At 36.0% G+C, this 27613-nt stretch overlaps 1 protein-coding gene across 2 annotated transcripts in view; it reads left to right on the top strand.

The window, feature by feature from the left end:
- Positions 1-27613, top strand: part of Epha6 (EPH receptor A6) — a 979971-nt gene that overhangs the window by 60617 nt on the left and 891741 nt on the right. For both annotated transcript variants that reach the window (XM_055594395.1, XM_055594413.1), the window contains exon 2: positions 16954-17018. In XM_055594395.1, coding sequence (XP_055450370.1) covers positions 16954-17018 — 65 coding nt within the window. The remainder of the gene's footprint in view (positions 1-16953; positions 17019-27613) is intronic.

The raw sequence follows: 27613 nt of genomic DNA, 5'->3' as shown, positions 1-27613 counted from the left end.
GTCCTGCTATTTGCATGTCTGAATAAACTGTGCCATGGGGAGCACCACAAAAATTCTAACTGTGGACGTGATACAATCCCACCAGACCCCTATAAAGATACATACATTACAGAGTGTCTAACTTCTATAGTAACTAAAAGTCATAGATAACAGAAGTTCTATAGTCTCTTGCTGGAACAGTAGCAACATGTTAGATATGATCAAATAGCATTCCCGAATACCTTGACACCCAACTGAGACATATAGAAATTTATTTTTATTAGATCAGTATAAGTAAAGGCAAACAGCACCACAAAGAGAAAGTCTCTTCGATTTTCAGGAATGCAAATAAAGACTATTATTCACAGATGCTTTTTAAGCACTTGTGAAATTACTTTCTTTGAATAGAAAACTTCTATTATTTCTGTTTAAAAGTAAATGTTTCTAACTATTTCCCACTTCTTACATAAAATTCCATTCATTCTGCCCATCAGTTGGCCATCAGGCTCAGCATCTGCTTTGACAGTCTATACTGCAGAAGCTTTCCACAGGTGTAGCCCATGTCAGTTCAGTGTCCAAGTGGGTTACATAGTAATGGGAAGAGGGACTGCCTCTGACATAATCTGATTGGCCTGCTCGTTGATCACTTCCCTCTGAGGGGGGGAGCAGCCTTAGCAGGCCACAATAGAGGACAATGCAGCCACTTTTGATGAGAACTGATAGGCTAAGATCAGAAAGGAGAGGAGAACCTCCCCTATCAGTGGACTTGGGGAGTGGCATGCCTGCAGAAAGGGGAGGGAGGGTGGGATCGGCAGGGGAGGAGGGAGGGGCTTATGGGGGGATACAAAATGAATAAAGTGTAATTAATAAAAAAAAATTTAAAAAAAGTAAAAAAAAGTAAATGTTTCAAAACTTTCTTTTAAAGACTGATTTATTAAATACACATGTTTAATTAAAACAATCATGTAATTGTAAATATGATTAAGAATAACTTAAGTGTATTTCAACCTTCAGGTTAAGGAAACTGTCCAAAGCACATTAAAACAAGGTTGAGATATACAAGGACAGAAGTAGAAAGGATTATGTGACTTTGATGCCTTAGAATCAATGGGGAGCACCTTCAATGGTCTTAGTTAAGTGGAACACCTTTGAGGGAGACATAAGGGACTCGGGACGTTTATTAAATATGTCTTAGAACTGGTAACACTAGGACTAAAGGCAAACAGCCTGTCTTCTTTTTCTTTTTAACCCACTGAACCCCGTGTAGTTTCAGCAGATGTAATGATTTCAGGTCCTAAGATGAAGCAAGTCAAAGGATTATATAATGCTTTGCAGTAGCAACATGACAACCTTTTTTGTCCTCTTACAGTTTTCTTGGCAGGCAGATAGCAATCATTTCCTTGTGGGCACACAGGTGCATATAATAACATTCCTCAGACTCCTGCTGTAGTAGAGGGGTTCCTGGTAGAGTAGAGCCACCCTTGGTCTCTCTCTCATTGGGTCTCTGTGGTTAGTGCTGGTAATGGCATGCTTATGGAGTTGGTGTAAAGGGAAGCAAATAAAACTGCACCAGAAAAGATAAAAGCCCAGATGTGCCTGGAAAGAGGACATAGGGACATGTAAAAGCAAGGCTGGATAGTCTAGTCGTTCATTAGTTAGATATTAGCAACTTTCTCTTGGATTATACCTAGTAGATAGTTATAACTCTGGAGCTTACTGTGCCTCTAAATAATAACAAATCGTTCATTTAATAATAACTTCCAACGAGCTTCATTGGATAGAATATGTAGTTATTTCACTTTGTTATTTTTCTACTTAAATAATAACCACTTTAAATTTTTAGAGTTGAAATAAATAGAATGACTTACTTTGCAGAAAATAGAGAGATCCTTTCTGAAAAAGATATTCTGTATCTGTTTTGAGCTCAAGGTTTCAAAACTTAAACTTCTGAATTGTGAAAGTAATTCAGTCTTACTGTGAACTTAGTGTGCTATTGTTCAAAACGGGATTTTTCAAGTTCTCAGCACTTAAAAGGCTGGATAGAAACAATCACAAACATCACTTACTGCAAATACAAGTGAACAAGACTAGTGAAAAATAATCATATCCACAACCGGGCAAAATGTTCTCAGTATGACTAATGAACCAGTGTCAATCTCTGTAGACTAAACTGGCTTCATTATTTTTAAGGAGGAATGATCCTCTTTGCACAGTGTTGTCTTGTAAATAATATCAATACGTAGAAAAGGCATTTGAAGGGTAAGCATATAATCCTATGTACATTTCCAGCAATCTCTATTAGTTTGGGGAAGAATTAAATATTGATTGCAACAGTATAGTCTAAAGGTCTGTAAGTAAAAATCTTTAGTTCTTACCAAATAAAGCAGGTAGTTTTGTCAAGCCTGGATTAATTTGATAACCATAAAGTCAAGTAAAGCATCTGAACAGTCTATCATTCATCTAGACGATGTGTGTATTTACTGTGTTAAGGTGCTTGTTTGTTTCCATAATTGATACTTTTCAGATTAAAATAGATGCAATTCCTTTCATGTATTCTCATGATTTAGTGTTATAGGAGTGGTAGGGAATGCCATAGCTAGGGAAACACAAGCTATTACACCCTACTCTGCTGAGTTGTTTACGAGTGACTCAAGTCTTGCTTTACCTGACCTACCCTTAAAGTGGAATTATCTTCTAAAAGAATGCTTTATCCTCCACACATAAACTCCATTAAAGAAAGTACCCAAGCCAATCTTTTTGGAATTTTATGTAAGAAGTGGGAAATAGCAAGAGCTGGAGAGGACAGGAACTCCACAAGGAGAGCAACAGAACAAGAAAATTTGAACACAGGGAACTTCCCAGAGACTTATACTTCAACCAAGTACTGGGCATGGAGATAACCTAGAACCCCTGCACAGATGTAGCCCATGGCAGTTCAGTGTCCAAGTGGGTTACATAGTAATGGGAACAGGGACTGCCTCTGACAAATCTGATTGGCCTGCTCTTTGATCACCTCCCCCTGAGGGGGGAGCAGCCTTACCAGGCTACAGAAGATGACAATGCAGCCACTTCTGATGAGAACTGATAGTCTAAGATCAGAAAGAAGGAGAGGAAGACCTCCCCTATCAGTGGACTTGGGGAGGGGCATGCATGCAGAAAGGGGAGGAAGAATGGTATGGGGAGGGGAGGTGGGTGGGGCTCATGGGGAGATGCAAAATGATTAAAGTGTAATTAATAATAATAAACAAATAAAAAATAAAAACAAACAAACAAACAAAAGAATACTGAGCACATGACAATTGGTGTTCCAGAATATATGAAGGAAGTATGGCTGCCAGTAGATACAGCAAACTTCAAAGTATGGTTCCACACACATGAGTATATGACCATCACAAACTGTACTTGCTTAGGGTGGATTTCAAGGAGGGGAAGAAAGAGGCTAATATGATCAAAATACATTTTGTGCATGTATGAAATTCTCAAGAACTTAACAATATATTTTTAAGATAGTATCATCAGTTCAAATGGTATCCTTTTCTATTTTTATAATAAAAATATCCTAAAAGATATGTACGAATGTGTATAAATATAAATATTTTTTGAGACAGAGTATTTTGTACTGGGATTCCATGTATCCCATGCTGACCTTTTCCATACATGACTAGTTCTATAGTCATGTAGCCAAAGATGAGAAGATGACCTGAACTACTCATTTTCCTTTTTCTACCTCCCACAGAGTACAGGGACCATAGGCAAATCACTTTCATTCCCACTTCACGTGGTGCTGGAGGCAAGCACTCTATCAACTCAACTACTTCCCATTCCCAACCCCCAATGAGAGAGAACTTTCTTAATGAATTTATTTATTTCCATATAATTTTTCAACATGACATGAGTACATTTTCATATTATTTTATTACACCATTTTAATAAAAATAAATAAAAATACATTATACTTTGTAAATAAATATACTAGTTTTTAAAGTAGCATCATTTAAGTTTAAGAAAGGGAGTGAAAACTAGGTCAATTAAAGACCTGACATATTGATACTACATATTGAATGTTTTGTTCATATTTATTCTACTACTGTTAAGGTTTATTTAATTATTGAATATTTTTTCTTATCATAAAATATTTTTAATTTCCTGGATTTTTTCAAAAGTTAATGTGAAAATTATATATATATACATATATATATGTATATATATACATATATATACATGTATATATACATATATATACATATATATACATGTATACATATATATACATATATACACATATATATACATATATATATATGTATATATATACATATATATACATATATATATGTATATATATATACATATATATATATACACACACACACATATATATAGCTTTCCAAGACTATTATATTCTTTATGTTGTTTCATGAACAAATAAAAGCTTCAAAACATTGCCATGTTAACGTCATCCTACTATTTATTTTTTATTTATTAAATTTCTTATCATTTAAACAAATAATTACATTTTGAGTTGCACTGGGTAAAATTTATGTTTTGAGTTATACCTCATAACTAAGCACAATTTAAGCCATGGCTGTTCCGTGTGAAAGGAAAACGCACTGGCTTTCGGTTGAGTTGCTGCTGTAATTTTTGTTTTCCCTGCTGGGTGCGCAGTGGTTTCACACTCCTGCTTGCAGTGATGCCTTTTGTTTAAAGCCAGCAGGAGGAGCTCTCACCTTGTTGGGTTCTGTGTAATTAGTTTAGGAAATCTTCATTGTGGGGTTTTGTAAATGAGACAAATGGTGAAATTAAAACATTCATGTACTGTATTGATATTAGACGCTCAACAGTTTTCATACTTATTTTTAATAATAATGCGGCATTCACTTGTCTATAATGCAATTTTAAAAATGCTATTTGAAAATTTTTAAAGGCGTGATTTTATTTAAAAAAAAAATGTAGCAATTAGGAAATTCTTGTTTCCGAAAGCTAGTAAACCATCACCCTCCCGAAAAAAAAAATCAACTCTGCACTATTAATAGGATATATATATGTGTGTGCCTGTGTGTACTTTTACTTGTTTTGAAATGAATTTACTATTATGACTATTATAACTGAGCCACCAAATGTTTAGATAGGATTATAATTATATCAATTAACCAATTAATTCACCAGCCATATTATTAGTAATTTTTAGAAACTCAATGAGTTCTGTAGATAGCTTTAGGTGTTGGTGAATTTTGATAGTTCTTTCTGTAAGTGTCATGTTTGGATACATTTATTTATTGATTGTATCTGTGAATTCTCTATAAAACTGAAAAAAAAGTGTTGATTTTCTGACTCACCAAAGTAAAAAAGAGAAAATAGTAAATGAAGTTTTCTACTCTGGGGTGCTTATTAAGAGAATATAAATCAGGATTTTGAAATCTGTACTTTCTTATTTATAAGGAAATTGAACAAAATGGAAAAGACATACAGACAACTATTATAAAGAAAACAATTGAATAAAGAAATCATGATGGCTGTATGCCATTGAGTTTTATTCTGCCTTAAGGAACAAGTATGTCTCCTTAATTGTCACAACATGGATAGACTTCACAAACCCTATTCAGAGTATGGTGGGCCAGCTGTTAAAAACAAGCTCTAGAAAATTTGAACACAGGGGTCTTCCCAGAGACTCATATTCCAACCAAGTACCATGCATGGAGATAACCTAGAACCCTTGCACAGATGTAGTCCATGGCAGTGTAGTGTCCAAGTGGGTTACATAGTAAAGGGAAGAGGGACTGCCTCTGACATAATCTGATTAGCCTGTTCTTTGATCACCAACCCCTGAGAGGGAATCAGCCCTACCAGGCCACAGAAGATGACAATGCAGCCATTCCTGATGTGATCTGATAAACTAAGATCAGAAGGAAAGAGAAGAGGACCTCTCCTATCAGTGGACTTGGGGAGGGGCATGCGCAAAGAAGGGGGAGGGAGGGTGGGACCGAGAGGGGCTTATGGGAGGGATACAAAGTGAATAAACTGTAATTAATAAAAATAAATAGATAGATAAATAAATAAATAAATAAATAAATAAATAAATAAATAAATAAATAAATAAATTGAAAATCAAACAAACTCTATGTTACTTTATGTAGACTTCTAGTGAGAGAGAGGTTGGGTGGGCCTGAGGATAGATATAGCAAGTTACTGTTTGATCAATATAAAGTTTCAGATATTCTAGCTCAATAAATTTCAGGAATTTAGTACATAACATAATGCTTGTTCTAATGAATATTGTATTTGCAACTTAGAAGTATTAGAAGACAATCGAAGGCAAATGACAGAAGGAAGCAGAAAGCAGCAGAAGAAAATCATTGAAGGTTGTGAATATGTTTATAATTTTTATTAAATTGATAAGTATGTGGGTAGGTACATGTTCAAACTTATCAAATTACATATATATTAAATATTCCAAGTATTTGTATTTCAATTATACCTCAAGAAAGATGTAAATTAAAAAATAGGATAATAAAAAATTAAAAATACTGAACACACTGTATAAGCATTAGTGACTTAAAATAAATTCATATGTGACAAGAAAAATAGTATTATTAATCTATTACAATATTATTAATTACTTCAAAGTTTCATACAATGTATATTAAATATATTTACCTTCTAATCAAGGTCAATCTTGGATCCTCCAAGATCCATCGACCACACCCCCACAATATCTCAACTTCATATTCTTTCTTTTATTAAAATTCATGCAATCCAATTTTTGTTGACCTATACCCTTAGTTTTGAGTTTATTCATTGGAGCATGGTTAACTTACTGAAGACCACCCTTAAAAAATATGAAAAAAAAAAAGCAAAACCCTAAACTCAATCTTCTTCACCAAAAAGCCATTGACTGTCAAAAGATTCCCAGTTATTGCTGGAACACATAAGCCCCTCCTATCTTCATATAAGAATTTAATTGGCTTCATCTTGTGCAGGTTTTGTGCATCCACAGTTGCTATGCCCTCAAGAGTGCAGCTAGTACGTCATGTCTGGAAGACACTGTTAAGCTTCCTTCCTGATGTGTGCCTCTTACAATGTTTCTGTCTCCTCTTCCTCTATGATCCCTGAGACTCTCGTGTAAGGAGATTTGATGACAGTGTCTCGGTCGTGGCTAACTACTCCACTCACATGTTCTCTGGAATGTGATCAGTTATGAGAAGCCACCATTCAATACACCAAAAAACTTCTTTGATGAAGTCTGAGAGTTTCAGTAGTCGATGGTTGCAGAGATACAAACATAGCGCACAGATTGATATTGCACCCATATAGTACTCGATTTACCCCTAGGGCCTGGGAACATCCCAAAAGTGGGTTCTTGGCAAAATTAACAGTACCAGTCATAAATTCCTTTCTGTAAAGCAGAGATTGATTCCATTCACAACATGGTTGGTTACACTATAACATTTATCCTGCCGTTGCACCTGGAGATGATATGCCTTGGCATACAAGTCATTATTGCAGATATTATACTTTTTTTTTCACCAGAGCAGTCTATAATCACTTTCCAGTTCTATGAAAATAATCAGCATGTGAGAAGGTGTCCTCGTTAGAATTAACCTGATCACTCCATATGCTGTGACTAAAGTGTGTGGTGTCTTCTGTAACAGCTTGGGATAATCAAGTTTTGGAGTGTATCCAAGAACAGCAGAAATGACCTACATGATTTTGGTGGCTTCCTGGGCACCCCGTTAAAACAACTTCAAGAGAGGTAGCCCACCTCTAACACAAGACTTTTATTTGGCATGCTACAGATACCTGTGTTGGTTAGCTCCAATTAAGTCCTTTAATATGAAAATGAAAAAAAAACAACTTTTATATAGTAAAATAATATATTTCTATATAACATTTCCTTGTATGTTTTTCCTCCCCACCCCCATTTTCTCTGTCCTGCACTTCCATCCCTTACACAATTTAACCCACTTCCCATTATTCGTTATTTTTCTATTTCATATAATCAGCTTATTGCTATTTTCTTTCCTCTCCCCATCTATGGATGGCTCCTTTCTAGTTTCCAAATTAAAACATAATTCTAAAAATTTGACAGAAAGATCCACTGTGATTGAGAACATGTGATATTTGTCTTTGTGGGACTAGGTTACCTTACTTAGAATGATTATTTCCAGCTCCATCCATTTGCCGGTAAATTTGATTTCTTTACATCTGAATAAGATGCCATTATATATAGGTACCATGTGTTCATTATCCATTCATCAGGTGATTGACATCTGGGCAGTTTCCATGTCCTACATATTATGAATAGAGCAGCTATGAACATGGATGAGCATGTGTTTCTGTAGTAGCAAATAGAGTCCTTTTGGGTATATGCCTAGAAGCGGTATTGCGTATGGTTGATCTATTTCTTATTTGAGGAATTGCCTCACCGATTTCCATAGTGGCTGCACCAGTTTTCACTCCCAGCAGCAGTGCAAGATGCTTTCTCATCACTCACATCCTGCCAGTATTTGTTCTTTTGCTTTCTTAATATTAGTTATTGTTACTAGAGTAATATAAAATCTCAATGCTTTTAAATTTCATTTCTGTGGTAGGGATGGGAACGCATTTTAAGATATTTCTTAGACATTTATACTTGAGAAATCTCTGTTCAATTTCATAGCTCACTTAAGAAGCAGTCTACAGGATGGGATAAAAAATCTCTGCCAGCTATACAACTGACAGAAAAGCATTTGTCAGTTCTCTATAATGAATATTCTCATGAATTGTTCTTGTAGTATTTTTAAATGAATGCTACAATTGCCATTGGCAGTTTTTCTGCTGCCAGGCAGCATGTGAGATCTTAGTATAAGTTGATGAGACTTTTGTCATTTCTTCCTGTCCACAATGCTTCAGTCCATCATAATGACTGTTATACTCTCAACTTCTGATAAATCAATAGTCTAGGATACCAAAGATTAAAGATATCGTGCTGTACATAAATTGTTGCTAAATATTGTTTATTTTATCCATAATAATAATCTTTCATGTGATGTAAGATTTTTATTCCTACATAGTATTTCTCTCTCTATGTATAATATTTTCTTTGTTCTAGCCAGTTGTTTCCATTTCTTGGGAACTATAAAGATTATTATAGTAGACATGAGAATGCAGATACTCCTTTCATTTATTGGTACTTAATATATTTCAGAAATTACTGGAAGAACCAATTATCAAATCATTACTTCAGTTGATGTGAATTAGTTGCTAATCCTGCCACCTATTAGGAAAAAAAAACAAAATATTTTCAAAGCATAAATGTTCTACATAAGTGATATAATCATTGGTGACCTAATGTAGACACTGGAGTTACATATTCCTTAATTCCTTAATATATCAGCAAAATAAAATAACTTTTATTTAATAACAAGATTCAATTATTAACTGTCCTACTATCAGGTTATTTTTATTTATAATTGTGAGATACCTTGTATTGAATGAAGCAAGACTTCATGTGTATGCGTGTATGAGTGTGTGCACGTGTGTGTTCTTTACTGCACATACAAACTTTTGGTTGTTGTTGCTTCCAAGTTTGTTAGACTTGTATACTGAGATAGAGTAAATTAAACTATAAAGTGTTTTAGAAGCTCTAGCCTTTTATGTCCCATTTTATTACTTTTTCTGATGTTAGCAGCCATGGAAAACCATTAGCTAAATATATTAATTCATTAGCAATAGCAAGTAGTGCATCCTAATTTGGCCATTCCTTCTCAATTTATTAACTAGAATATTTCAACAAGAGAAGTTTCCTTTCAGAAGCTATTTTGTTTAGCAGAAATAGTTCATACAGAAAATGCACAGTGCAAGTTTTTTTTTGTATTCAGTGCATGCACCACTTTTAAACAATATGCATTTCTACTGTTCTGCAAAGGTGCTCCCTAAGTATGTTATTACAAAGCAAAGATTTATCACACCTGGAGTATTTCATTTACCCTTGTGTATGATCAGATTAGCCAATAGTAACCTATGCAAACTGATTTGTTAATCATTTGGTTGTTCCCTAGTAGACTATGATATCTTCTTTAATCTATAACATTAGTGCTATAATAAACCAGCAGTAGGTCTGACAGAAAAGTGAAAGAATGAACAAATGGCTAAATAAATAAATGAACCAGCAAACAAATAAAAGATGATAAGCTTGAACTCAGAAGGTTAGGCCAAATACTTGGGATGCTGAAAGAGAAGAGAGGAAAGTTTAATAATGTCCTTCTGTCTTATACAGTCAGCTCAAAGCCAGGTTGGGCAACTTATACCAACAGTGTCTCAAAATTAAAATCAAAACTATGAGGAAAAAAAATACAAAGTGCTATCAATAAACGAATGTTTTTCTACAAGAGTATAATTCTCAAGTGATGAAAAGGGTATTTGTTCATTGTTATTGGGAATGCACTTCAAAATGAAAAGGGAATACAACAACACACTGTCAGTATGACTTAGAGAGGCAGGGAAATGTCAAAACTTAGCATATGAAACAACCAAAAATCAATAGGCTTGACCACTGAAAATGTACAATTTTGTTTATAACCAGCAATTGTAATTATTTTAGCTAAAAAGAGATTACGTGAAAATTAAAATGTGTTTAATTATAATATCTTCAACTGTAAAAAGTCCATATGTCTATCAAGTAGAAATTACATATAGTAGAAGAGTTAGTTATTAGTCATAAAAAAGACAATTAAAAAGGGGGTGCAGACCTAAACAAAGAATTCTCAACAAAGGAATCTAGAATGGCAGAGAAACTCTTGAAAAATGTTCAGTGTCCTTAGTCATCAGGGATATGCAAATCAAACAACCTAGAAATTCTATCTTACAGCCATTTGGGATGGCTATGATTAAAAACTGAAGTGACAGCACATGATTGTGAGATTGTGGAGAAAGGGGAAATTTTTTTCTATTGCTGGTGGGAGTGCAAATTTGTACAACCACTGTAGAAATAAATCTGGAGGTTTCTCGTAAAATTGGGAATAGATCTACCTCAAGACACAGCTATAACACTCGTGGGCATATACCCAAAAGATACTCCACCATACCATAAGGACACTTGTTCAACTATGTTCAGAACAGCTTTATTTGTAATAGTCAGAAACTGAAAATGACCTAGATGTCCCTCAACTTAAGAATAGATAAAGAAAATGTGGTGCATTTACACAATGGAATACTACTCATCTTTTAAAGACAAAGACATCATACAAGTTGCAGGAAATTATTGAAATAGAAAAGATAGAAACAGTCATCAAAGGTCTTCCTTCCAAAACAAAGCCCAGGCCCAAATGGTTTCAGCACAGAATTCTACTGGATCTTCAAAGAAGAGCTAAATCCAATTCTCTTCAATCTATTCCACAAAATAGAAACAGAAGGAACATTACCAAACCATTCTCTGAAGCCACAGTCACCTTGATACTTAAAGAAACCTCACAAAGACCCAACAAAAAAAGAGAACTTCAGACCTATATCTCTTACGAACATTGATGCAAAAATACTCAATAAAATACTTGCACACCGAATTCAAGAACACACAAAAGATATCATCCACTATTACCAAGGCATGCAGAGGTGGTTCAATATACGGAAATCCATCAAAGTAATCCACCAAAAAACAAACTGAAGGAGAAAAACCACATTATCATCTCCTTAGATGCCGTAAAGCATTTGAAAAAAATCCATCACCCATTCATGTTTAAAGTCTTGGAGAGATCAAGGATACAAGGCACAAACATAAACATAGTAAAGACAATATAAAGCAAACCTATAGCCGACATCAAACTAAATGGAGAGAAACTTTAATCAATCCCACTGAAATCAGGGATAAGGCAAGGCTGCCCACCCTCCATATCTTTTCAATATAATACTTGAAGTGCTAGCTACAGCAATAAGATAACTAACGGAGATACAAACTGGAAAGGAAGAAGTCAAAGTATCACTATTTGCAAATGATTATGATAGTATACATGAGCAACCCCTAAAATTCAACCAGAGAACATCTTCAGCTGATTAACACTTTCAGCAAAGTAGCTGGATACAAAATTAACTCAAAAAAAAAAAAAAAAAAAAAAAAAGCCCTCCTGTATACCAAAGACAAAAGGGCAGAGAAAGAACTTAGGGAAACAAAACTCTTCACAATAGCCACTAATTACATTAAGTACTTTGGTGTGACTCTAACCAAGCAAGTGAATAACCTGTTCAAAAAAAAAAAAAAAAAAACTCCAAGTCTCTGAAGAAAGAAATTGAAGAAGATATCAGAAGATGGAAAGATCTCTCATGCTTATGGATCTGTAGGATTAACATAGTGAAAATGGCTATTCTGCCAAATGCAATCTGCAGATTCAATGCAATTTCCATCAAAATACCAATACAATTTTTTACAGACCTTGATAGAACAATTCCCAACTTCATATGGAAAAGAAAAAAAACCCTGAATTGGGAAAACAATCCTGTAAAACAACAGATCTTCTGGAGGTATCTCCATTTGTGATCTCAAGATGCACTACAGATTAATAGTAATAAAAACTGCCTGGCATTTGCATAGAAACAGAATGGTGACTCAATGGAACCAAATAGAAGACCCATAAATAAATCCACACACCTACGGGTACTTGATTTTTGAGAAAGAAGCCAAAACCATTTAATGGAAAAAAGATAGCATCTTCAACAAATGGTGCTGGTCTAACTGGTCTACATGCAGAAAAATGAAAATAGATACATATTTCTCACCCTGAACAAAACTAAAGTCCAAGTAGATCTAATACCTCAACATAAAACCAGACACACTAAATAGGTTAGAAGTAAAAGTGAGGAAGACCCTTGACCTCATTGGCATAGGAGACAACTTCCTGAACAGAACATCAAAAACATAGGCTCTAAGATCAACAATCAATAAATGGGACCTCATGAAACTGAAAAGCTTCTGTAAAGCAAAGGACACTGTTGACAGAACAAAACAATAGCCTACAGACTGGGAAAGGCTCTTCACCAACCCTAAATCAGACAGGGGGCTAATATCCAGAATATATAAAGAACCCGAGAAGTTAAACAGCAAGAAATCAAGTAATCCAATTAAAAAATGGAGTAAAGAACTAAACAGAGAATTCTCTGTAGAGGAATGATGAATGGCAGAGAAACACTTAAAGAGATGCTCAGTGTGCATAGTCATCAGGGAAATGCAAATCAAAACGACCTTGGGATATTACTTTATACCAATCAGAATAGCTAGGATCAAAATCTTTAGTGAGAACACATGCTGGAGAGGATGTGGAGAAAGGGGAACCCTCCTCCATTGCTAGTGGGAATGTAAACTTGCACAACAACTTTGGAAATTAATCTGGTACTTTCTCAGGCAATTAGGAATAGCACTACTTCAAGATCCAGCTATACCACTCCTAGGCATATATCCAAATTATGCTCAAGTATACAATAAGGACATTTGCTCAACCATGTTTGTAGCAGCTTTATTCGTAATCGCCAGAACCTGGAAACAACCCAGATGTCACTCAACGGAGGAATGGATACAGAAATTGTGGTACATTTACACAAGGGAATACTACTTAGCCATTAAATACAAAGAAATCATGAAATATGCAGGCAAATGTTGGGATATAGGAAAGATCAAACTGAGTGAAGTATTCCAGAAGCAGAAAGAAACACACGGTTTATACTCACTTATAAGTGGATACTACACATATAATATAGGCTAAACCTACAAAATCTGTACACCTAAAGAAGCTAAGCAAGGAGGACCCTGGGTAAGGTAATCAATCCTTACTCAGAAAGAGAAAGACAAAGGGGATGGATATTGGAAGAAAGATACAACAGGAAACAGGACAGGAGCTTACCACAGAGGGACTCTGAAAGACTCTACCCAGCAGTGTATCAAAGCAAATACTGAAAATCAAAACCAAACTTTGGGCAGAGTTGAGGGAATCTTAGGAAAGAAGGGGGAGATAGTAAGACCTGGAGAGGAGAGGACCTCCACAAGGAGAGCAACAGAACCAAAAAATCTAGGCACAGGGTCTCTTCTGAGACTGATATTCCAACCAAGGACCATTCATGAACATAACCTAGAACCCCTGCTCAAGGGTAGCCCATGGCAGCTCAGTATCCAAATGGGTGTCCTAGTAAGGGGAACAGGAACTGTCTCTGACATGAACTTAGTGGCTTGCTCTTTGATCACCTCCCCCTTAGGGAGGAGCAACCTTGCCAAGCTACAGAGGAAGACATTGCAGCCAGTCCTGATGAGACCCAGTAAACTAGACTCAAATGGAAGGGGAGGAGGACCTCCCCTATCAGTAGACTTGGAGAGAGCATAGGAAGCGATGAGGGACAAAGGGTGGGATTGGGAGGGAATGAAGGAGGGGGATACAGCTGGAATGCAAAGTGAAAAAACTGTAATTAATATCAAAAATAAAAATTTAATTAAAAGAAGAAAGAAAAGATCATCCTAAGTGAGGTAACCCATACCCAGAAAGACATGCATGGTATGTAGTCTCTTATATGTGGGTATTACCTATAAAGTACAGGTTAGCCATGCTACAATCCACAAAGCCAAAGAATCTACATAACAAGAAGTGCAGAATGAAGAGAGGCTCTATGAATCTCACTCAGAAGGCAAAGTAAAATAGGCATTGGAGGTGGATGAAGGGAAGGACCTTGGTAGAAGAGGGGTTGGGGAGGGAGCAGGGGTAGTGTTTAGGTAGAAGGGAAAGCAAGAGAGCAAGAGTAGAGGGTGGGAAAGGAGTACAGGAAGGGGGGGAGGGAGAGAGAGAGAGAAGCCTAGGTGACAAAACAGGAATTGGATATGGGGCAATCTCTAGGATTTGCCAGAGACCTGGGATAGTAGTGGCCTCAGGAAGTTGGACAGGAGTCACCCTAGTTGAGACTCCTAGCAGTGGGGGATATGGAGCCTGAAGTGGCTACTCCCCACAGTCAGCAGGACTTCTAGTAGAGGGAGAAGGATAGCATCCCATCCACAAAAGTTTTTGACCCAAAATTTGTCCTGCTGACAAGATGTGCAAGGGGCAAAGTTTGAAGGAATGGCCAATCAAAGACTTCCTCTACTTGAGACCTAGCCCATGGAAGAGAACCAATTCCTGACTATCAGTGTTATTCTGCTGTGCTTGTAAACAGGAGCCTAGCATAACTCCTGTGAAAGGCTTCACTCAGCAGCTGATGGAAACAGATGCAGAGACCCACAGCCAAACATGAGACATTGCCCAGGGAGTCTTATGGAAGAGTTGGGGGAATGACTTGAGTGAGCAGCAGAGGTCAAGGGCTCTACACGAGGGCCTACAGAGTCAGATTCATAATGTTAAGTTTTGTGGGTTTTTTCCTTTGGTTAAAAGTTAGTATACTTTTTTTTATCTTAGCCATTCTGATGGGTGTAAGATGGAATCTCTGAGTCGTTTTGATTTGCACTGCCATGATGATTAAGGATGTTGACCATTTCCTTAAGGGTTTCTCCACAATTCAATATTCCTTTGTTGAGAATTCTCTGTTTAGCTTTGTACCTCATTTTTTAATCTGATTATTTGTTTTGTTGTGGTCTAATGTCTTGAATTCTTTATGTATTCTGGATATTAGACCTCTAGTGGATATAGGATTACTGGAAATCCTTTCCCAGTTTGTAGGCTGTCGGGTTTTGTTTGTTTGTTTGTTTGTTTGTTTTTTCTGTTGACAGTGTCCTTTGCTTTACAGAAGCTTTCAGTTTCATGAGGTCCCATTTATTGATTGTTGTTCTTAGAGCCTGACCTGTTAGTGTTCTGTTGTCTCCTATAAGGAGGACCCTATGGAGGATGCTTAAATCTCATTTAAAATGGCAAACAGGATAGACACCAGTAGCAGTGGAAGAGAGGGAGCATTTGGAAGCCTCTAAAAGGCTCCATCCAACAGGGCATGGAAGCAGTTGCTGAGACTCTGAGCCAAACTTTAGGTAGAGTGCAGGGAGTCTTATGGGAGAAGTGTTTGGGGGTAGGAGGGTGGTGATAACAGGATACTGAGGGGAAAGGAGCCCCACAAGGAGACCAATAAAACCAAAAGTCCTGAGCCGAGGGTGACCTGCAGAGACAGATGTGCCAACCAAAGACCATTCAGGGAGCGGACCTAGACCTCCTGCTCAGATGTGGCCCATTGGCAGCTCAGTCTCCATGTGGGTTCCACGGTAAGGGGAGCAAGGACTGCCTCTGTCATGAACTCTGATCATTTCCTCCTGGCAATTCAGCCTTACCAGGCCACAAAAGAAGTAGCTTCTGAAGAGATTTGATAACCTATGGGCAAATGGCAAGGGAGGAGAACACCCCCTTTGAGTGTACTAGGGGAAGGGGCAAGGGTAGAATAGGGAGGGAGGTTGGGACTGGGAGGAGCTGAGGGAGGGGGCCAACCATTGGGATATACAATGAATATATGAAAAAAAGTAAATTTATTTTAACTTTTTAAAATATAAGTTAGTATAGCAGCAAATACTTAGTTATTTTATGCTTTGAAAGCTATGCTTTATTCATAATAAATCACCTTCATTTTTTGATGATGTTTACATAAGAATTTAATATCAACAACAAGGCACAGTGGCCTGTGTTCATACAATTTTTGTCTAATAGACTATGCGTGAATGTTAGAGAAAAAACACTGAATTACTTCATTAAGTTGAAAAATCTGTTGTATCAAAAAAAAAAAAACTGTTGTGCCTTGTAATAGTTATTTGACTATCAGTGTCATTTAGTGTTATTAAACCAGATGCATGTGCAGTAATTTTACATTAATTCATAACCATTTTATGTTTTTTCTTGTTAAGTATTATAATAGGAAATATAAGCAATTCAAAGGAACACTGATCTTAAATCTAGTGTGATGAAGGAATAGTAGAGACATTTGATATTAAGGATGTAACTAATGTTGATATATTTTTTTGTATTGGTTGAGAGACTCATGTGAGTTTTATCTATTTAATTCTAGTTGTGTTGCTTGATACAACTACAGTGATGGGAGAGCTAGGATGGAAAACATATCCATTAAATGGGGTAAGTTTAAATACCGTTAAAGATTTCAAGTTACCATCCATCTTGGGTTTGTAGGCTCTTCAAAGAAAGTTAATGGAATCACAGACTTGTATAAATGTTTGCATCTCATGTAAGTCACATAGAAAAGATTAAATTTTAATTGAATTGGTAATGAATGGGAACACTGTATAAGTACTCTTGTTTTCTTTTAAATTGTTGTTCTTTAATATTCCATTTTAAGCATGGTACTGGAAATTTCAATACATATTTTCTTTAAAATAAATTTAATTTGCTTTACAGAAGCTTTTCAGTTTCATGAGGTCCCATTTATTGATTGTTGCTCTTAGAGCCTGTGCTGTTGGTGTTCTGTTCAGGAAGTTGTCTCCTGTGCCAATGAATTCTAGGCTGTTTCCCACTTTTTTTTCCAGCTGATTTAGAGTATCTGGTTTTATGTTGAGGTCCTTGATCCACTTGGACTTTAGTTTTGTGCAGGGTGATAAATATGGATCTATTTTCATTTTTCTGCATGTAGACATCCAGTTGGTCCAGCACCATTTGTTGAAGATGCTGTCTTTTTTCCATTGAATGGATTTGGCTTCTTTGTCAAATATTGAGAATTCATAGGTGTGTGGGTTTATTTCTGGGTCTTCTATGCGATTCCATTGATCCTCCTTTCTGTTTCTATGCCAATACCATGCAGTTTTTATTACTGTTGCCCTGTAGTACAGCTTGAGATCGGGAATGGAGATACCTTCAGATGATCTGTTGTTGTACAGGATCGTTTTGGAGATTCTGGGTTTTTTGTTTCTCCATATGAAGCTGAGAATCTTTTTTTCAAGCAAAAGACACTGTCATCAAAACAAATAGACAGCCTACAGATTGGGAAAGAATCTTCACCAACCCTTTATCTGACAGAGGGCTAATATCAAGTATATATAAAGAACTAAAGAAGCAGAAAAGCAACAAACCAAGTAATCTACTTAAAAAATGGGGAACAGAGCTAAACAGAGAATTCTCGAAAGAGGAACGTCGAATGGCAGAGAAACACTTAAAGAAATGCTCAACCTCATTAGCCATTAGGGAAATGCAAATCAAAACGACCCTGAGATATCACCTTACACCCATCAGAATGGCCAAGATGAAAAACTCAAGTGATAGCACATGCTGGAGAGGTTGTGGAGAAAAGGGAACCCTCCTCCATTGCTGGTGGGAATGTAAACTGGTTCAACCACTCTGGAAGTCAATCTGGCGCTTTCTCAGACAACTAGGAGTAGTGCTACCTCAAGACCCAGCTATACCACTCCTAGGTATATACCCAAAATTTGCTCAAGTACACAACAAGGACATTTGTTCAACCATGTTCATAGCAGCTTTATTTGTAATAGCCAGAACTTGGAAACAACCCAGATGTCCATCAACGGAGGAATGGATACAGAAACTGTGGTATTTTTACACAATGGAATACTACTCAGCAATCAAAAAGGAAGAAATCATGAAATTTGCAGGCAAGTGGTGGGATCTAGAAAAGATCATTCTGAGTGAAGTATCCCAGAAGGAGAAAGACAAACTTGGTATATACTCGCTTATATAGACCTACAAGACATGATAAACATAATGAAATCCACACACCTAAAGAAGATAATCAAGAAAGTGGACACAGGCGAAGGTGATTAATCCTCATTTAGAAAGACAAATGGGATGTGCATTGAACTTATGACAGGAGTCTATCACAAAAGGCATCTGAAAGACTCTACCTAGCAGTGTTTCAAACCAGACACTAAGACTCATAACCAAACCCTCGCAGAGTGCAGGGAATCATATGAAAGAAGGGAAGTTAGTATGATATGGAAAGGATAGGAGCTCCACAAGGACCAAATATATCTGGGCACAGGGTCTTTTCTGAGACTGACACTCAACCAAGGACCATCTATGGATATAACCTAGAACTTCTGCTCGGATGTGGCCTGTGGTAGCTCAGTAACCAAGTAGTTTTCCAAAGTAAGGGGAACACGGACTATTTCTAATAGGATCTCAAGGGCAGGCTGTTTGACCCCCACCCCAGGGGAGGAGCAGTCTGTTAGGCCACAGAGGAGGACTTTGCAGCCAGCCCTGAAGATACCTGATAAAACAGGGTCAGATGAAAGGGGAGGAGGTCCTCCCCTATCAGGGGACTTGGAAAGGGGCAGGGAGGAGACCAGGGAGGGAGTGTGGGGTTGGGGAGGGAATGAGGGAGCGGGATACAGCTGGGACACAGAGTTAACAAAATGTAACTAAAAAGAAAAATAAAATAAAAATAAAAAAATTAAAAAAAAATAAATTTAATTGTAATTCTATGATTTTTTTTCTGTATTCAGGTTAAATATGGTAATCTTAAAGTGTTTGTGTGTAGACAAAATATATCAAAATTAGCGTGAACAGATTCCAGCAATATGCCTTTCAATAGAAAATATTAGTTGCCACAGAAGTGTTTGGGAACTTGATAAGGTGATAGCTCAAGATCAAGAACACCTTTATGTAAGCTTGAAATGTTCTTTGAAAGGCTTATACAGATGTATAATCTATAAAAATATATTATTTCCTAGGTATTTATATTTTAGCTGTGGCTATTATTGAGTTTTTATATTCTTCAATTTGGTTTATACAGTGTCTACATCCCAGTACAATTCTATTTCTTGTTTTATATTAAGCTAAACTAAAATGGTGGTTTGTGAAGGTTTTTACTCAATCATGATCTTTCCAAATAAGGTACACAGAGTGAACAGATTGTAATAAATACATGAACAATAAACAAAAATAAATAAATAAAATTTTAAAAACGTTCAGTAGTGGATACAGCTAAATGTTTTCAGCAGTGTAATTACTTTTCTTTTTATCCTACAAATGTTCTCATTCATCAGTTCTTTACTGATATTGTTTCACATTTCTTCCTTCATTATAACCTTAAAAAAGAATCTGATGGGAAAAATTTCCCTTGCAATGTATTTACACTTTTAGAATCTTTCAGTGAAGCACATATTTTATATCGAATGTTATTTATTAAACAACTTCTTCTGAAACAAAAATAATCATGCAGAATGGAGTCATTTTTTTAAACTGGCTATTTACTTCTGTCATTTGTTTTCTAATCAATTTATGGTTTAATAGTTAAAGTTTTTATCTTATTCTAATAAAATTATTATTAAAAATTTCTGAAAAATACATTTGTGGATACTATAATTTTATATTCATCATTTTATATGGATAATGTTCATTAATAAATATTATTATTGAGTTTATAAAGTTAGGTTTATTATTAATACTGAAATTTTTAGAATTCACATACATTTGAACTGCATATCTTGTTATTTATATATCTGTAATTTTATAGTAATATTTTCATTAAATACTAATGAATCATTATACTAATGAATAATGAATACTAATGAATAATTGTCATTGAAATTACAAATGGTATTGTAGTAAAGTTTCCTAAATAATCTACAATATAATCTGTAAGAAAGGCAGCAGTGGAATTCGGTTCTGAAAATTCTGAAGATCGGGAGAGACAACTGTTTCACTATCAAATCTAATGTCTAAATACAAAATGTGAGAAAGTACTCGCCAGTTTAAGCTTTCAGGACAAAAGATCCGAAGGCCATGAAGCACAGTGACTGAAGACTGGGAAAGAAAGACAACCATCCAAGCTCATCTAGGAAGTAAATTCATCCTTCCAGTTTTGTGCTTGGTGTTGGGGGGCGGGGGTCACTTTCCTAAAGAAGCATCACTCTTTTCAATATCAATCATTCAAATATCAATCTCTCCCAGAAACTTCCTCATGTTCACAGGAAGAATCTTTTTTTTTTTTCAGTTTTCTAAGTGTTTCTGATCCCTGTCAGTCAAACTGACTCCAAATTAGCCAAGACAGTTAGAAGAAAACAGTGTTACCATATCTAAATAACAATTACAGGTTTGCTCTGTACCTAATGCTGCTAATAAAATATTTCTAGTTATAAATTATAATTAAAATTGGTAAATAACCACATTGTTTGTAAATCAGATATCACAGGTTTTTAGTATCATTTCTTACCACATAGTCAAAAATTGAATGTTTTATAAGAGACAATAGAACATCTACTAGTAGATTGTTTTTTTTTTTATATTGTGACACTAGATTTTGAATAATAACTTTCCAAATTCCAAGACCTTGGTTTTCATTTTGAATCATTTTATAATGCACTGTAGTCTTCTAATATAAATATATATATGCATACATATCTATGTATATATGCTTGAAATCTGAAAATCAGAACTTTAATAATGACTTTTTTCTTCAAGGGGTGAATATTAAATTTCATTACTTTCCAAGCTCTTTAAATCAGTTTTCTCCTGAGAAACTTGACGACATATGCAGTGGTGTTCTAAATGTCCACTATGTGTTCAGTTGTATTATTTAACACTTCAAATAGCTGTGTTCATTTTAGTGAATGAATAGATTAATTGTACAACTGTATGTTGCATTAATTTTAGTGTTTCGGTGACATTTTATTGCATTTTAATGTGTTACGTGTGTGTATGTGGTGTGTGGTGTATATATGTGTGTGTGAATGTATGTGTGTGCATCACGGCTGACATGTGAACAACAAAGAAATCACACAGTTATTGTTATCTCATTACACTATGTGAATTCCAAGGATCAAACTGAGTTCCTACTCTTGGCAACAAGCACCTTTGCTAGTTGAGCCATTTCATTAACCTTCATATGGTATTTTATATTTATGAGGGTTTAATCTCTACACAAACAAAGGGAAGAAAGCATGAATAGTATTTATTTCCTTAGATTATTATGTGGATAAAATATTTAATGAATGTAACAAACAAAAAAGAATATATTATGATTACTATTGCAGTAACTCTAAATACTGTGATAAGTGAAAATCTGAACACTCGACATTGTACAAATTGCTTCTTTTCTTTATCTGGAATTACCTTTCCACCATATGCTGTTTTTAGTTTCATTATTGCAGTGTTATATTAAACAAATAACTGTAAGCAAAAATGAGTATTTTCTTAAATCTAAGTGAACTATAAAGTCACATATATATTCTTTCACTGAACATGAACTATTTGAAAAATACTATACTGGGTACTAGTGATTCTAGATATGTTTTCATGAAGGTGTATGATACCCATTATTGTCACCTCAAATCTCACAGTAGCTATATTCTTTGAGTTGTGAGTAGTTAATTCTGCATTATTTGCTATGTAATGTACGTTACATATTTTAAATAAATGTATATATGTACACAAACACATGTGACATATAACACACACCAACATTTATTTACATTTGTTTTAAAGTCAAAGTAAACAGGAGATTATGTTATGCGAACAGCCCTCTAAAACCCTAAAACTTGATGGATTGCAGTTAGCCAGAGCATAAGCCTGGAGGACAGTTATTCAACTTATTACATCCTGAAAGCAAACTTTTTTTGGAAAAATAAAATGTGCCATATGATAGCTGAGCCTTTGAAGACCATGTTTAACATCCAAGCTTCTCTTCTTCTTTTTTGAGAATGGCAAGAACACAATTTGAAACACATCTTTATTCCTTTGGCCACTGCTTTCAAGAGCTTGTTCTATTAAAGTAAATACCAGCTCCAGTGGAGCTATGATTGCTTAGATATCCCCATGTCCAACCTGTGGGCAAGAAAAAAGCAGGACAGCAATGTGAGGTAGATAGCTGACAAATGGCCCTGCCCAAGGGGATGTCTCAGTGTGTGTGTGTGTGTGTGTGTGTGTGTGTGTGTGTGTTTTCTCTGATATTTGGAATTTTTATTTCTTTTTCGATTAGATCACTTTATAGGGGAAAAATACAGGTCCCTGTTTAAACTAGAAGATCTAGTAAGGAATCCAATATCTGTTCATTAGTACAGCACACCCTATTGTGAGCCAACAGAGAATCATCTGGGAAGCTACAAATCTGCCTGACCTCTCAAGAGAGAAAGACTTTTCTCAAAAATGTTATGTGTCTACCAAGAACCCTTAGTGGGTTTCAGAGAATCGGATCAAGTTATTCACTTAAGCAGAAAAGGCCATAGATGCTCTGCCTTGAAGAATGCTGTATCCTTGTGATCTGCCAGCAGAGAAGAGGATCAGCAAGGACCCACTGGTACCTTTGGTCATACAGAAGCATACAGAGATTTTTAAGAAGTACTTCTGATTGCAGCTCACTTATGTTGCCAGCTGGGTGAAGCTGAGTCCAGGGTTTCCATAGAGCTCCATCTTGGTGAGCTGGTTCCTGTCTCCTCACTAACCTTCTGATGTCTGTATTCCTCCACACATTTCATAAGCAGCTCCACCTCAATTTTTTTTCCAGAAATTTCCTTGAAAGGTGCTTAATCTGATATTTTCCTGTTTATTGGAAGGTCATTTGAAAATTTTTTACTACCTGTTTATATAATCATTTCATTTATAAATTCTTTGTCATAGCAAATATTTCTATTTGTATTGCCTTGTATATTGTTTTATTTCAAACAAGAGTTGAAGATTGCTTTCAATCTCTCTGTAAACAGGTAGATAGAGATATATGAATGCATATAATTTAATATTCTAATCACAATATAAATCTTAAATATTCATTAATTTGGTATATTTTTAAATACTTTCTACAACAAATCACAAATATAGCAACTTTCTATAAACATAGTCACTTTAAACAGTACAGTATATATTGTGCTGTAAAATATTTGACTGTAAAAATTTTGACTGTAAAATATCCTGCAGAGGTTTCTTTTGGTTGGTTGGTTGGTTTGGTTTTGGTTTGGGGGTTTGTTTGTTTGCATACAAGCTCAAATTACTATATGGTTTTATATCATTACTTTGTTTCGCCAATAGAAAAATAATGTGTTGAAAGAGAACATTCTTTTTTTATTATGTGTATATATTTACTTAATAACATACAAGTATTTATTTCCTGATAATCTTTTTTTTAATTTTATTTTTCTTTTTAGTTACATTTTGAAGAGAACATTCTTAAAATTATGTTACTTAGTTTATTTTCCCCATTCTACCTGTCAAAAAGTAATCATATTAAGAGTCCTAGAGATCTGTTAGTTTGGGACATTCATTGTTGTACTTGTGTTCTAATAAAATAAAGATCTAAAGTAACAGAAAGTAAAATAAGAAACAGATTGGAGATAAAATTAAGGTTATTAGCATGCTGACCTTAAGGTAGAAAGATTGTCTGGGAATCCTCATGTATTCTAAAAAGCACCAAGGTATGGAAGGATTGTACAGCACGGAGCCACTCAGCCATTGCTGGCTTCCATGTGGTAAAAGGCTGTGAGTATGAATACACAAAACTTGTGGAAACTGCCAAAGCAAAGAAAAGGAATGTCCCCAATAGCCTTCCAAACATATGCTGCCTTGCCAAGAGCTGGACTTCAGCATTGTCAGACTTGCTTCGGACTTCTCACCTCCAGAACCCTAAAATAACCAGTTTGTACTCATTTTCTTGTTTCTGCAATCAAATGTATAATACAAGGACTTAAGGAAGACAGCATTTTGATTGATGATTTTAAGAAGAAGCAGTCTAGAAGGGCAGGGAGGACATGTGGCCGAAGCATGGAGCAGTGGCTCATATTTTGTCAGCAGCCAGGAGGCAGCAGCAAATAGAGAGAGAGCCAGATTTTCTTTATTTTATGTAGATGACTGCTCTATCTGCATGCACATGTCCAAAGAGAGCAGTGTAGATGGCTGTGAGCCACAGTGTGGTTGCTGAGAATTGAACTCAAGACCTCTGGAGGAGTGGAGGTCGCCCCATCAGTGGACTTGGAAAGGGGCAGGGTGGAGATGAGGGAGGGAGGGTGGGATTGGGAGGGAATGAGGGAACGGGATACACCTGGGATACAGAGTTAATAAAATGTAACTGATAAGAAAAAAAATAAAATTAAAAAAAAAAGATAAAAAAAATAAAAAAAAAGAAAGAGGGCCAGTCAGCAAATACCCAAGTTCTGCCCCAGTGACCAGTTCCTTCCAATGAGGCTCCACTTCCTAAAGGTCTACAATTTTCCAAAATAGGATCCAAGTGTTCAAACTCATAAGCCTGTTTATACTTTCCATTCAAACCACAACACAATTTGAGCTTGTATGCAATCAGTTTTTTTTTTCTAATCTTTCTTTCTTTATTTATCCCACAGGATTATGACATATAAATTTTCTTATTTCTTAAGAACTTTAAACCCTTTGTAGGACAAATGATCACAAATTACCTTAATATGCATTTTGCTGAAAATACCTTTATTAATTTTTTACATTTATCTACTTTGTGTGTATGTGTGTAAACTTGTGTGTGTGTGTGTGTGTGTGTGTGTGCATGTGCAAATGTACCACAGTGCTTGTGCAGATAGCCATGGTTAATTTATAGGAATCTGTTTTTTCCTACCATGTTAACTACAGTGATGAAACTCAAGTTGCCAGGCTTATCAGCAAGGGTTTTTCCATTGAGCTATCTCACCAGCCCACACTCTTGATTTTATATAGTCTCAAATTTGTAAGGTACAATTTTAGATACTTTACATGTCTCTCAGATGAAACAGCTGAAAAAAAAAAAAAAAAAAAAAAACCTTAAAGTTATTTTCAGCTCACAGTCCATGAGCACAGTCCAAAATGGCAGAGAGGTCATGGAAACTTGATGTAGTTGGTCAAATTCCATGCATAGACAGGAGAAGAGAAAGATAAAAGCTATTCATGCTTTCTATATTTTGTTCAGTCCAGAACCACGCCCACAACTAGAGCGGTGTTTTCCATCTCAATTAAACCAATCTAATGGGTCACTTTACCAAGCCCAGATGCTTATCTCCTAAGCAATTCTAGACCAATTCACTTTTAAAGTCACCATTAGTATTAACAACTCCACTTCCTCTGAGTTTAACACTTAGCACTCTATTAGGCCTAACTTTCCATTAATTGTCCCAGAGATCCATGTTCATCTCATAATCTAAAATTCATTCAGTCCAACTTATAAAAATCTCCATAGATTTAAAAAAATATGCAACGTTTAAAATTCTAAGTCTTCTGAGACTCAAAACAGTTTTGTTATAGGGCACTCTTAAGGGAAAAAATAAAGTTCCAATATAGAATGCCCCTGAGCAAACACTTCCATTCTGGAAGGGAGGAATGTGATGTTGCATGTTAATACCTAACCAGAAGAGGAAATAACAAAAGCTGCAGCTCAATATTCAGTATCTAGGGCTCATGATGAAATCATCTGGACCCCAAATAGCTTTATTAGTACTGCTTTCCCAGTTCCTCTGCTGGAAGCATTCATAGTCTCTCTCTCTTATGCCAGATCAACTCAGTGCCTTTAATGTTCTTCAATGAACATGTCATGGGTCTGATACATCCACATTTTGGCATCTCTGTTGTAACTTAGAACACGTCATCATAGCTTTATGCACTGCCATGCCTTGCACAGCCTTCTTGCAGGGACTTTGATTCTGTTGAACTTTGCTTGAATGAGAGAAACTCTGAAACCTTCAAGCCAGACTCCATTACATTCATAGTCTTGCATCTTACAAACTTGCAAAACTAGTATATTGAGTGATGCTACCAAGTCCTGACCTGTTGTCAGGTCAAAATATAGCCTACCACCCTTTGACTACAATTATAACAAGCTATGCCTGCCTTTCAGATTCACCCAAGGTAAACATTTCATTAGACAATTATTTGTAAGAAAGAAAATCCTTTATCTTATATAGGGTTTCTATTAAAGTGATTAAAGACTATGACTTAAAGCAACTTTTGGAAGGAAAGGTTTATTTCATTTATAAAGCTCAAGTCACATTCTAACACTGGTGGAATTCAGAGCAGAAATTCAAGGCAGAGACTGAACTAGAAGCTACCAATGAACTCTGCTTACTGACTTGTTCTTCATAGTTGCTCAACCTAATTTCTTATACTACTCAGGGTTATCTGTCCAATAGTAGCACTACTCACACTGGCTTGGGAGATCCTGTATCAACCATTAATGTAAGGGCATCAGAAGTAGGAGAAGACAGAGTACAGGACAGGAGCCTTCCACAGAGGGCCTCTGAAAGACTCTACCCAGTAGGGTTTTGAAGCAGATAATGAGATACATAGCCAAACTTTGGGCAGAGTGCAGGGAATCGTATGGAAGCAGGGGGAAATAGAAAGACCTGTAGAGAATAGGAGCTTCACAATACTAACAGAGCGAAAAAGTCTGGGCCCAGGAGGTCCTTCAAAGACTGATGGTTCAACCAAGGAAAATGCATGGAAAGAGGATCTAGAACCTCTGCTCATATGTAGCCCATGGGCAGTTCAGTCTCCATGTTTTCCCTAGTAAGGGGATCAGGAGCAGTCACTGGCATGAATTTGGCCTTACTAGGGCACAGAGAAAGAGGATGCAGACAGTCCTGATGATACCTGGTAGGCTAGAGTCAGATAGTATAGGGGAGGAGGTCCTCCTCTTTCAGTGGACTAGGGGAGGTATAGGGGAGGAGAGGGAGGATTGGACTAGGAGAAGATGAGAGAGAGGGCTACAGCTGGGATATAAAGTGAATAAATTGTAATGAAGAAGAAGAAGAAGAAGAAGAAGAAGAAGAAGAAGAAGAAGAAGA

The sequence above is a fragment of the Psammomys obesus genome, unplaced genomic scaffold (genome assembly GCF_907164565.1).
Source record: "Psammomys obesus unplaced genomic scaffold, mPsaObe1.curated_primary_1811, whole genome shotgun sequence".
In the NCBI taxonomy this organism is placed as follows: Eukaryota; Metazoa; Chordata; class Mammalia; order Rodentia; family Muridae; genus Psammomys; species Psammomys obesus.
Note: the sequence above shows the minus strand (reverse complement) of the source record. Positions and strands in the feature narration are given on the sequence as shown.